This window comes from Ictalurus punctatus, chromosome 27 (genome assembly GCF_001660625.3).
Source record: "Ictalurus punctatus breed USDA103 chromosome 27, Coco_2.0, whole genome shotgun sequence".
NCBI lineage: Eukaryota > Metazoa > Chordata > Actinopteri > Siluriformes > Ictaluridae > Ictalurus > Ictalurus punctatus.
This window is the reverse complement of record NC_030442.2, coordinates 1,992,962-2,005,000: the sequence shown is the minus strand read 5'-3', so window position 1 is coordinate 2,005,000 and position 12,039 is coordinate 1,992,962. Positions and strand designations below refer to the sequence as shown.

Here is a 12,039-nt window from a genome sequence, read left to right as displayed (position 1 = left end):
AAAGAAATCTGTCGCTCACTTAATGCACAGAACGGCAGTAAGAAGAGAGAGAAGCAGAGCAGGAACGAGTGCAGCAGCTCCCCATAGAGCATACAGCTTCCACACCTCCACTGAGTGAAACACATTACTTCCTGTTATCACTTCCATTATAATTTAGTGACACTCAAGACTCCGTCTATAAAAACTTCACCTTATAAAAAGCCTCACCATATTCATACATCTAAAAAAAAATGTGTTAAATAATAAATTTTTAATCCATCCAAGTTTGTCAGTGTAGAGTTACATAACATATCCAGGTGTGTCGGTGTAGAGTTACCCTTCACATCCAGGAGTGTGGGTGTAGAGTTGTGCTGTCCCAGCCGGTTGTGAGCAGTGCAGTAGTACAGTCCGCTGTGCTGGGAGCTGATGTTGCTGATGCTGTAATTCTGGCCTGTTGTCAGCAGTGTGTCTGGAGCTGCTCTCTGTTTAAACCAGGAGTAGGTGAGAACAGGAGGGTTTGCATCACTGCTACAGCTCAGAGTCACTGAACCCCCCTCCACTGTGTCTCCAGAGGAAAGAACCACTGCTCTGGTGTTTTTAGGAGAATCTAAAAACAGGCACAAGCTCTTAATATTAAAAACAGTGGACTTCATTTATGAACCTGGTTACGAGGAAATTTATTCATAAATGATTCACAGGAGCATCTACACAAGATTGGTATTTATGGAAATATAGCTAGGAAAAATTCTTGTGTTCTGATCTCCGAGGATCCTACAAGAGTTTGTAAAGGTACGTATAAGGAGACTCACTAACGTGAACCTCAAATGATCAGCTTCATTTTGGAGTGTTGTACAGTATTGTGTCATTGGTTATTTATTTAAACTACACCCAAAACTTTATGTAAATTTTGTGAAGTTCAATCATTTCACATTAATGATTAAAGAGTACATAAACAAGCCAAGTAAGAGCAGCCATTCAACTGGTAGAAAAGAAACGCCATCGTACAAGACGAAGAGACGTATACTTTTGTACTATCAGCAAAGCTAAGTGCTTCAGGGTTGCAGGAATCCAAAACCCACACTCACTCACTTTCTCTGGGGTTCATTGTGGCTGTCATGTATAAATGCATGCATATATGAAGCTATATGAACTTCAGTGCCTCGAGATGTATACTGAGGACTTTGAGGCCTTAGTATGCTTAAACCTTTAACATCCTCACTAACATCCTCTTTGCATTTTTTATTTCCTTGGGGCAATAACAACAATAATCAATGTTTATTTTTAACAGACCCCACAGTTGTTGTTTTTTTAGTATAGCCGTAGTATAGATAACTTATGGTCTTTTCAGTATAGGCCAAAAGTCACTTCATGGTAAAAGTATAAACACATTTACCAAGTACCAAAAACATTTTGAAGAAGTTAAATAAAGCGGTAGAGGCGGACGTCTGGAGTGACTTCTTGTTGCTAACTGCCTGTGAGGAGGTGAACTGAAAAGGCACACTACTTCAAGACACAGCAACATTTACTGAATGTTCTCAACACAACATACCTAAACCGAGTGGTAGAGATGGCTCGATCAGCTGAGTTATGTTCAACACATTTTTCAATAAGATGTAGTGACTCAAAAAGCGCAGTTGAATTAAAATGTGTAGTTGAGAAGAAGGTTAAAGGGTTAACGTGGAGACATCACGTGGAGGCTTCATTCACTGTATCGTGCACACTGGGTGAACACCTCACATGACACGTCCCTGTGATTGGTCATTATAAACAAAGTGTGTCCAAGCCGAATCATTTCAAGATGGATGACTTTGAGGGTCAGCGATCTTTTTCCTGTAGTTGTGTAAATCATCATGAAATTTTAATAGCGCCACCGACAGTACTACTTATATGCCAATATAAAACAGCATGGAGTATAGCATGTATTAGTGTATGAATATGATATCTGATGTAGTGCAGTGGCTGAGCTGCATTAATGAATGATTTAGTGCATGCCGTACTTAAGAGCTGCTCTTTCATTTATTCACCAGTGTGTCGTTTTCAGCTCTCTGTTTTGTGGATGCCAGTAAATTTAAATCAGCTGTGCTGTGAATGAGCTTGGTATTTTATGGTAATGGGCATTTATCAACATGCGTAGGTATGTAACTATGGAGACAATTAGGCTTACCAATACGTTTGTGAATATTATTATATTAATTCAGTTTTTGTGAACATTGCATGTGAAATTCAGGGACCAACTGTTACAAACACTGTTAATTCTTTCAACATTCTTTCTCTAATGCATACACCCAAACTTTGACTGGAAGCAAGAATATATGCATGAAGGACAAACATACCTAGTTTTTAGATGTCCTGAACATGTATAATTTTTTTCACTTACATAACACATCCAGGAGTGTGGGTGTAGAGTTGTGCTGTCCCAGCTGGTTGTGAGCAGTGCAGTAGTACAGTCCGCTGTGCTGGGAGCTGATGTTGCTGATGCTGTAATTCTGGCCTGTTGTCAGCAGTGTGTCTGCAGCTGCTCTCTGTTTAAACCAGGAGTAGGTGAGAACAGGAGGGTTTGCATCACTGCTACAGCTCAGAGTCACTGAATCCCCCTCCACTGTGTCTCCAGAGGAAAGAACCACTGCGCTGGTGTTTTTAGGGGAATCTAAAAACAGGCACAAGGTCTTAATATTAAAAACAGTGGACTTCATTTATGAACCTGGTTACGAGGAAATTCATTCATAAATCATTCACAGGAGCATCTACACACGGTTGGTATTTATGGAAATATAGCTAGGAAAAATTCTTGTGTTCTGATCTCCGAGGATCCTACAAGAGTTTGTAAAGGTACGTATAAGGAGACTCACTAACGTGAACCTCAAATGATCAGCTTCATTTTGGAGTGTTGTACAGTATTGTGTCATTGGTTATTTATTTAAACTACACCCAAAACTTTATTGCAATTTTGTGAAGCTCAATCATTTCACATTAATGATTAAAGAATACATAAACAAGCCAAGTAAGAGCAGCCATTCAACTGGTAGAAAAGAAACGCCATCGTACAAGACAAAGAGTTCAGTATACTTTTGTACTATCAGCAAAGCTAAGTGCTTCAGGGTTGCAGGAATCCAAAACCCACACTCAAACACTTCTTCTGGGGTTCATTGTGGCTGTCATGTATAAATGCATGCATATATGAAGCTATATAAACTTCAGTGCCTCAAGATGTATGCTGAGGACTTTGAGGCCTTAGTATGCTTAAACCTTTAACATCCTCACTAACCTCCTCTTTGCATTTTTTATTTCCTTGGGGCAATAACAACAATAATCAATGTTTATTTTTAACAGACCACACAGTTTGTTTTTTTTAGTATAGCCGTAGTATAGATAACTTATAGTCTTTTCAGTATAGGCCAAAAGTCACTTCATGGTAAAAGTATAAACACATTTACCAAGTACCAAAAACATTTTGAAGAAGTTAAATAAAGCGGTAGAGGCGCATGTCTGGAGTGACTTCTTGTTGCTAACTGCCTGTGAGGAGGTGAACTGAAAAGGCACACTACTTCAAGACACAGCAACATTTACTGAATGTTCTCAACACAACATACCTAAACCGAGTGGTAGAGATGGCTCGATCAGCTGAGTTATGTTCAACACATTTTTCAATAAGATGTAGTGACTCAAAAAGCGCAGTTGAATTAAAATGTGTAGTTGAGAAGAAGGTAAAGGGCTAACGTGGAGACATCACGTGGAGACATCACGTGGAGGCTTCATTCACTGTATCGTGCACACTGGGTGAACACCTCACATGACACGACCCTGTGATTGGTCATTATAAACAAAGTGTGTCCAAGCCGAATCATTTCAAGATGGATGACTTTGAGGGTCAGCGATCTTTTTCCTGTAGTTGTGTAAATCGTCATGAAATTTTAATAGCGCCACCTACAGTACTACTTATATGCCACTATAAAACAGCATGGAGTATAGCATGTATTAGTGTATGTATATGATATCTGATGTAGTGCAGTGGCTGAGCTGCATTAATGAATGATTTAGTGCATGCCGTACTTAAGAGCTGCTCTTTCATTTATTCACCAGTGTGTCGTTTTCAGCTCTCTGTTTTGTGGACGCCAGTAAATTTAAATCAGCTGTGCTGTGAATGAGCTTGGTATTTTATGGTAATGGGCATTTATCAACATGCGTAGGTATGTAACTATGGAGACAATCAGGCTTACCAAAACGTTTGTGAATATTATTATATTAATTCAGTTTTTGTGAACATTGCATGTGAAATTCAGGGACCAACTGTTACAAACACTGTTAATTCTTTCAACATTCATTCTCTAATGCATACACCCAAACTTTGACTGGAAGCAAGAATATACGCATGAAGGACAAACATACCAAGTTTTTAGATGTCCTGAACATGTATAATTTATTTCACTTACATAACACATCCAGGAGTGTGGGTGTAGAGTTGTCCTGTCCCAGCCGGTTGTGAGCAGTGCAGTAGTACAGTCCGCTGTGCTGGGAGCTGATGTTGCTGATGCTGTAATTCTGGCCTGTTGTCAGCAGTGTGTCTGCAGCTGCTCTCTGTTTAAACCAGGAGTAGGTGAGAACAGGAGGGTTTGCATCACTGCTACAGCTCAGAGTCACTGAACCCCCCTCCACTGTGTCTCCAGAGGAAAGAACCACTGCGCTGGTGTTTTTAGGAGAATCTGATTAGAAATAAAACACCTGAATCAGCTGGTGTGTGTTCAGGATCAGCATTTGATACAGATATAGATGTACTATGACTGAGGAGAGTAAAATCCACACTCACACACTGGAGGAGAGAGGAGACTGTCATGGCCTTCAACAGCACAGCTGTAACTGACCGCACCACCGACTGCAGCTACAGAGCAGGAGGCAGATTTACACTCAGACACACGCTGTCCGTTCTTGTACCAGATGTAAGTGGGGTTGTTAGACAGAGTGCAGGTGGTGATGCAGATGAGATTCATGTACTGCTCACTCCAGTCTGATACTGTAACCTTCAGATCTGTAAATAATAAAATCAGTTTATTAATTTAATCTATTTCTGCAGTAAAAGTAATAAAGTAAATGTATAGTTATGCAGCTTTACCTGTGACAGAAAGAGAGACTCCAGGATCACCGGTGTATTCACCTGTAGGATCATCAGTGTAGAATCTGAATCTGTATGTCTGAGCGTCTCTCTCTCTCAGGTTAGTGATTCTCAGTCTACAGTTATTCTGGGAGATCTGTGTGTACTGCACTCGGCCCTGATACTCCTCATCCTCTCTCACATCCACAGGTTCAACGCCAGTCTGCTCTTTAATGAACCAGAACACTTCTGTGACCTTGTAACGATTAGGGAAGGTGTAATAACTGTGTATGTCCACTGATGATCCAATCAGAGAGCAGATATTCTGGGTGGAGTACGTCACACTCCAGCAGCTCTTCTCATCAAAAAGACCTGAACAAAACAAAATGAATTAGGACAGAAATCTGATCTTAAACCCAACTAAAGCATCACTCAGTCATGAATCACTGCATGTGAGTTTATTGTAATCTAACAGAAGCTGGCAGTGAGATGATGACAGAGTGAGTGAAGTGTAAAGTGAGTTCTTACAGACAGCAGGAGAGCGAAGCTCCTCGTGTCCTCTTACAGCACAGGAGTAGCTGCCTGGTTCCCCACTATTGACATACAGTTTACCTCTGTCCTGATGAACTTTAAACAGTCCGTTCCTGTACCAGACATAAGTGGGGTTGTAGGGGCAGGTGGTGTTGCACCTCAGTACCTTGTAGCTCTCCGAGTCTGATACTGTAACCTTCAGATCTGCAAAAATGAAACAGAGCTTGGTGTTATATTCTAAATGAAATATGTAATTATTTGTTATGGAGGGTTTTTTTGTGTGTGTGTGTGTGTGTGTGTGTGTGTGTGTGTGTGTGTGAATGTGTGTTACCTGTAACAGTCAGATGAACTCCAGATGGAGCTGATATCCAGTCATTGCTCCGTGTTTTAAATCTGAAGTTATAAACTCCAGAGTCACTCGCTCTCACATTCCTCACTGTCAGCTCACAGTCAGACGTCACTGTTCTTACAGACACTCGTCCTGAGTATTGTGGATCTTTGCTCAGGTCTCGTGGTTCTCCTTCAGAGCTCTGGACTCGATACCACTCTCTCTGTGTGACACTGGAGTGACCAGGTGTAAATGTACAGGGGATTTTCACTGTAGATCCAGTAACAGCACAGAGACTCTGAGAGGAGAGAGTTACACTGTGCTGAGCCTGAACTCCTGGAACACACACACACACACACACACACACACACAAAGCTAAGTTTGAGTTTAGTTTGAGCAAACGTTGGTTTTTCTGTCTCAACAAGGTGACTTGTTTTTAATGAGTTTCATCGCCATGGTAACTTACACTGCACGGTTACCTGCTCCAGAACAGGTTTTATTCTGGGTAAGAAAACTCAAACCCAACTAGGACCAATCAGCTGTGAGCCTCACTCATTATCTGACTCATTATAGTTAACACACAATCTGACTCATTATAGTTAACCCTTTAGTGTTCGTAGCGAAGGTTTCACAGTCTGTGGGGAATCCTGTGGAGATCGGAATAATAGTAAGAAGGACACTTTGTGAGTGGTTCATTTCTATAGGATGAAATTTAATCCCATAGTGGGACAGGGTCCTCATCTCTTCAGTGCTGCTTCAGTAATATGTTTCAGCTGGTTAATAGATTTACTGTTTACTAAACGTTAATTAAGCATGTTTTAATGTAGTAAGCTGCGACCTCACGTTCATTAAAAACGTAAAAGAGTTTACCGTTACCTCGGGATGGAAGCTAGCGTCGTTTAATTCAAACACTTCTGAGGGATAAATTCGACTTTTCAACAACCTCATGTATCACAATCTAAATCACATATCAAAATCATTCTTTTCAGCTGTGTATTTCGAGGTATTTCGATTATTGTCGTTAAAAAGATGTTAAAACTACAGGTATGAGTCAGCCTTCTGTCTTCAAGTGGGTTCGGTGCTCTCAGGTCTGCATCCGATACATCCTGGAGATCATGAACACATCCGGGTAATTTTATGCGTCCCCGGTACTTCCGTTCTTGAGTACTGGAATTGAACTTCGGCGGTGGATGATGACGTAGAACAAGAACACAAGGACGCAAGATCACATAAGAACGCACATTGAGAAACGGCCCTTGATTCAGGGTTAAAACCTGGACTGACTGAGAACGTTGATAACCGGCGCCATGAAACCTGTTAACTTTAATTATCCTCAAAACGTACTTACTCTGCAACTCTGAGTTTGTTCAACTCGCCTCGTGAAACACGCCTCAGAAGCACAAATTAAAATAGATCATGCACTGACCAGGAAGAGCGTAACCACAGTTTTAACCACTGCTGCTGCTGCTGTTCTCAGTCACACAGCGAGAGAGCCAGTGACGTGCGAAAATGACGACAGAAGCAGAACTCAGTTTGAAACCGTTCAAAAATTTCATCCGGGTTTGTAGAATTACAGAAAAACACTAGAAAGAGCTGAAATATCTGAAAAGTTTACCTGTCAGTAACATGAGCATCGCTGCTAATGTTATATTTCTCGACTTTCTGTAAAACATGGTGACATCGGCCTTCAGACAGCTGACACGTGTAGATCCACTAAATGTTGCCTACTGGCCAAAAATATCCGTGAGGGGAAAAAAACTATTGTACTATTTTACTGACAAGTGTTTGTCTTAATAATCTGTTACTCCTTCACACGTACTGCACTTGTAGGGTTATGCGCGTCTATATGATATTAGTAGTAAGGACATTGTGGTTACCACATCACGCTATTTTAGCTCAGTGTCTTCCTTTGCTTTACATGAGAGCGGACATTCAAGTGAGTAACGCCCATTTCTTACACTACTGTCCTTTATTTTGTGCCATAAAAAGTGTCTCTTTAACTTAATTTCTTTTTCTAAACCTAGTTAAAGATGTACCGCGTCCTGATTTCAGGTTGTTCTTCTCTTTTGGTTCATCTGTTATGACTGTGTGTCTGTCTCTGTGTGATGAGGGGGGTTGGTAATGGCTCTCTGCACAAGAAATGTTGGATCAGTCACAAAAGCACATCAGTGCAATGGTGTTTATTTACACAAACAGTCCCAAAAATAAATAGATAATGTACCAAACCATAAAAAAGAAACTAATATATATTTATGTATGTATGTAGATAGATAGATAGATAGATAGGTAGACACACACACACACAAACACACATAGCTCAGGATCAATATCTTTAAAAAGTTATTATAATAAGCAGTTCATATTATAATCTACTGAGAATCTTTCGTTCTTAGTATTAATGTTCTTCAGGGTCATGAGGACAGCATAAAAATCCTGCCCAGTTCTACCCAAGGCTGATGACAAGGATACCACTGTACCGCCAGACTTTCTGAAGGACAGTGCTCCACCTACAGTGTTTGCTGAGGATATGAATCCATTTACTGGGTTCAGCAAGTACGTCACTCCACTTCCTGGCTTCACCGAGGTCGTCGCCTAACTTTCTGGGTTCAGTGAGGATTTCGCTCCATTTCCTAACTTTACCGAGGACGTCGCCACTTCCTGGCTTCACTGAGGACGTAGCTCCACTTCCTGGCTTCACCAAGGACGTCTCTCCACTTCCTAGCTTCACCATGGACGTTGCACCATTTCGTGGCTTCAACGAGGACATTGCTCAATTTCCTGGCTTCACTGAGGACGTCTCGCCATTTCTTGGCTTCACTGAGGATGTCTCGCCACTTCCTGGCATCACAGAGAACATCGCTCCACTTCCTGGCTTCATAGAGGATGTCGCTGCACTTCCTGGCTTCACTGAAGACGCCGCTCCCTTTTCTGGGTTCTCTGAGGACGTCGCTCCCCTTTCTGGGTTCAATGAGGATGTCGCTCTCCTTCCTGGGTTCACTGAGGGTGTAGCTACCTTTTCTGGCTTCACTGAGGATGTTGCTCCATTTCCTGGGTTCAGCAAGAATGTTGCTTCACTTCCTGCATTCATTGATGACGTTGCTCCCCTGTCTGGGTTCACTGAGGATATTGCTCCATTTCCTGGCTTCACTGAGGACGTTGCCCGATCTTCTGGATTTAGCAAGGACGTCGCTCCATTTCCTGGGTTCACTGAGTATGTCGATCCTTTTCCTGGCTTTACAGAGGACATTGTTCCACTTCCTGATTTTACAGAGGACATTGTTCCCCTTTCTCGGTTCACCGAGGATGTCACTCCCCTTTCTGGGTTCATCGAGGATTTCACTCCATTTCCTGGCTTCACCAAGGATGTCGCCACTTCCTGGCATCACTGAGGATGTCGCTCCATTTCCTGGCTTCATAGAGGTCGTCGCTCCCCTTTCTGGCTTCACTGAAGATGCCGTTCCCCTTTCTGGTTTCGTTGAGGACATTGTTCCCCTTTCTGGGTTCACAGAGGATGTCCCTCCCCTTTCTGGGTTCACCGAGGACGTCACTCCCCTTTCTGGGTTCACTGAGTATTTCGCTCCATTTTCTGGCTTCACCAAGAACATCTCTCCACTTCCTGGCTTCAATGAGGATGTCTCTCCACTTCCTGGCTTCAATGAGGATGTCTCTCCACTTCCTGACTTCAACGAGGACGTCGCTCCATTTCCTGGCTTCACTGAGAACGTCTCGCCATTTCCTGGCATCACCGAGGATGTCTCTCCACTTCCTGGCTTCAACGAGGATGTCGCTCCATTTCCTGACTTCACTGAGGACGTTTTGCCACTTCCTGGCTTCACTGAGAACGTCTCGCCACTTCCTGGCATCACCGAGGACGTCTCGCCACTTCCTGGCTTCATAGAGGATGTCGCTTCCCTTCCTGGCTTCACTGAAGACGCCGCTCCCTTTTCTGGTTCACTGAGGAGGTGGCTCCCCTTTCTGGCTTCACCGAGGATGTCCCTCCCCTTTCCTGGCTTCAGCAGGGATGTTTCTCCATTTCCTGGGTTCACTGATGACATCACTCCCCTTTCTGGGTTCACTGAGGAAATCGGTACATTTCCTGGCTTCACGGAGGACATCGCTATATTTCCTGGGTTTAACAAGGACGTCGCTCCATTCCCTGGGTTCACTGAGGATGTCGATCCTTTTCCTGGCTTCACAGAGGACATCGCTCCACTTCCTGGCTTCTATGAGGACGTCCCTCCCCTTCCTAGGTTTACTGAGAACATCGCTCCGCTTACTGCGTTCACTGATGACATCACTCCCCTTTCTGGGTTCACTGAGGAAATCGGTACATTTCCTGGCTTCACCGAGGACATCGCTCTATTTCCTGGGTTTAACAAGGACGTCGCTCCATTCCCTGGGTTCACTGAGGATGTCGATCCTTTTCCTGGCTTCTATGAGGACGTCGCTCCCCTTCCTAGGTTTACTGAGAACATCACTCCTCTTTCTGGGTTCACTGAAGATATTGCTCCCCTTTCTGGGTACACTGAGGATATCGCTCCATTTCCTGGCTGCACCGAGGACATCACTTCCTGGATTCACTGACGACGTGTAAATCCTGCTATCAGCATGGAGACCTTTGCTCTTTGATCTACCTTAGGGAAGGAAGTTGCACTTCCTGGGCAATGCCCACCTCAATGGCTTTGGCAGCTGGTAGACATTCAGCTATTTTTTTTTTTACCTTTCTCACACTTCAGTCACGCATTAAGGAGGGTTCTGTCATGTCATGTTTCCTGATTATCGTGTTTAATTAAATTCTGACTTATTCCTGCCTATCATTTTGATTACTGATTTTTTTTTAGATGTTGCGTACTTGGGTATTAAACCCCACTCTTGACTACGCCCACAATCCTTGTGTAACATGCTGAGTATACACACTTGCGTCCTGCTTCTGACTGCACGCTTCAATCAGGAAGGAAATTCACCCACAATCTCCACAAAACATCTTTAAGCGTCCAGACACGTTCACGTACAGACAACTGAATTATCTGGACGATTGAAAACATTCATAAATGCATTATAATCTTTTGTCGTGAATCTTAACATGATCATAATAGAAATATATCTGGTCTCAGATCAGTGGTAAAGAAACAGTTTGTTCTGAAACTAAGTTGGATCAGCTCATACACTCAGAGTAACACTTGTGTGTGGATTTACATTACTGCATGTTCCACTGTTTCAATCAGTTTTGTTAAATTCACTGAACAACTTTAATAAAACTCGAGAGAACAAGAGCCTTTAAACTGTTCTGCTCTAAGAGCAGCTTCCCCAGTTCACATCCTGGCCTGAAACATTACAAAATAAACTGCAAAACTGTTCTCAGATCAGCCGACACTTTCATCACTACTGTAGCATTAGCGTTTAATGTTGCCACCAGCATGAAGCTGTTAAACAAGCGACAATATCTCGAAAATAAAGCAAGCTGGATCTAGCACACAGAAGTAAATACTCATTTAGCACAGTTTATGGCCTTTTGATAACCTGGAATCTGTTACAACATTAGGAGTTTTTCATGTCCATTCATTTTGTATCTGGAGTTGTTTAGTTTAGGCCTGTTAGGAAAAGCCCACAGCTAACATATTCCATGTAGCAGAGACGGGTTCATCTTAATACTCAACAAATACAGCAACCCTACCTGTAATATTCAACAACAGGATCAGCAGCAGCAGCTTTCTGGATCCAACGTCCATAGTTCCACTTAGAGCCCTGAAAAACACAATCATTTAACTGTTTAACTGGGAGATCACTATAAACACAATCGATATCAATATGCATAGGTGTGCTCGTTGAGTGTTTGTGTATATATATATATATATATATATATATATATATATATATATATATATATATATATATATATATATATATAGAGAGAGAGAGAGAGAGAGAGAGAGAGAGAGAGAGTTTTTTCTCACGTCCTCTTGGGTCTCCTCTTGGTAATGTTCTAACTTAGTGGAAATGTGCAGTGATGTGATGACAATATTGTGTGTGTGCGTGTGTGTGTGTGCATGTGTGTGTGAGCATGTCAGATGGGGGCAAGAATATCTGCTAGACTAGACGCAAGTCTTCCTGTTTC

General features: G+C 42.3%; 1 protein-coding gene across 6 annotated transcripts in view; it reads right to left on the bottom strand.

Annotated features, from left to right (window-relative positions):
• LOC124626415 (B-cell receptor CD22) overlaps positions 1-11,698 on the bottom strand; it is a 13,501-nt gene extending 1,803 nt beyond the window's left edge. For 4 of the 6 annotated variants that reach the window (XM_053676522.1, XM_053676521.1, XM_053676523.1 and 1 more), the window contains exons 1-9: positions 11,599-11,698; positions 5,928-6,260; positions 5,594-5,800; positions 5,087-5,437; positions 4,784-5,002; positions 4,410-4,679; positions 2,357-2,626; positions 317-586; positions 20-110 (exon numbers count right to left, since the gene is read on the bottom strand). In XM_053676522.1, the coding sequence (XP_053532497.1) occupies positions 20-110; positions 317-586; positions 2,357-2,626; positions 4,410-4,679; positions 4,784-5,002; positions 5,087-5,437; positions 5,594-5,800; positions 5,928-6,260; positions 11,599-11,686 (2,099 nt within the window). In that variant the 5' untranslated portion in view covers positions 11,687-11,698. Of the gene's footprint in view, positions 1-19; positions 111-316; positions 587-2,356; positions 2,627-4,409; positions 4,680-4,783; positions 5,003-5,086; positions 5,438-5,593; positions 5,801-5,927; positions 6,261-7,539; positions 8,188-11,598 lie in introns of those variants that run through there. The other 2 variants (XM_053676525.1, XM_053676526.1) reach the window with 2 other exon arrangements.
• Between the last annotated feature and the right edge of the window lie 341 nt (positions 11,699-12,039).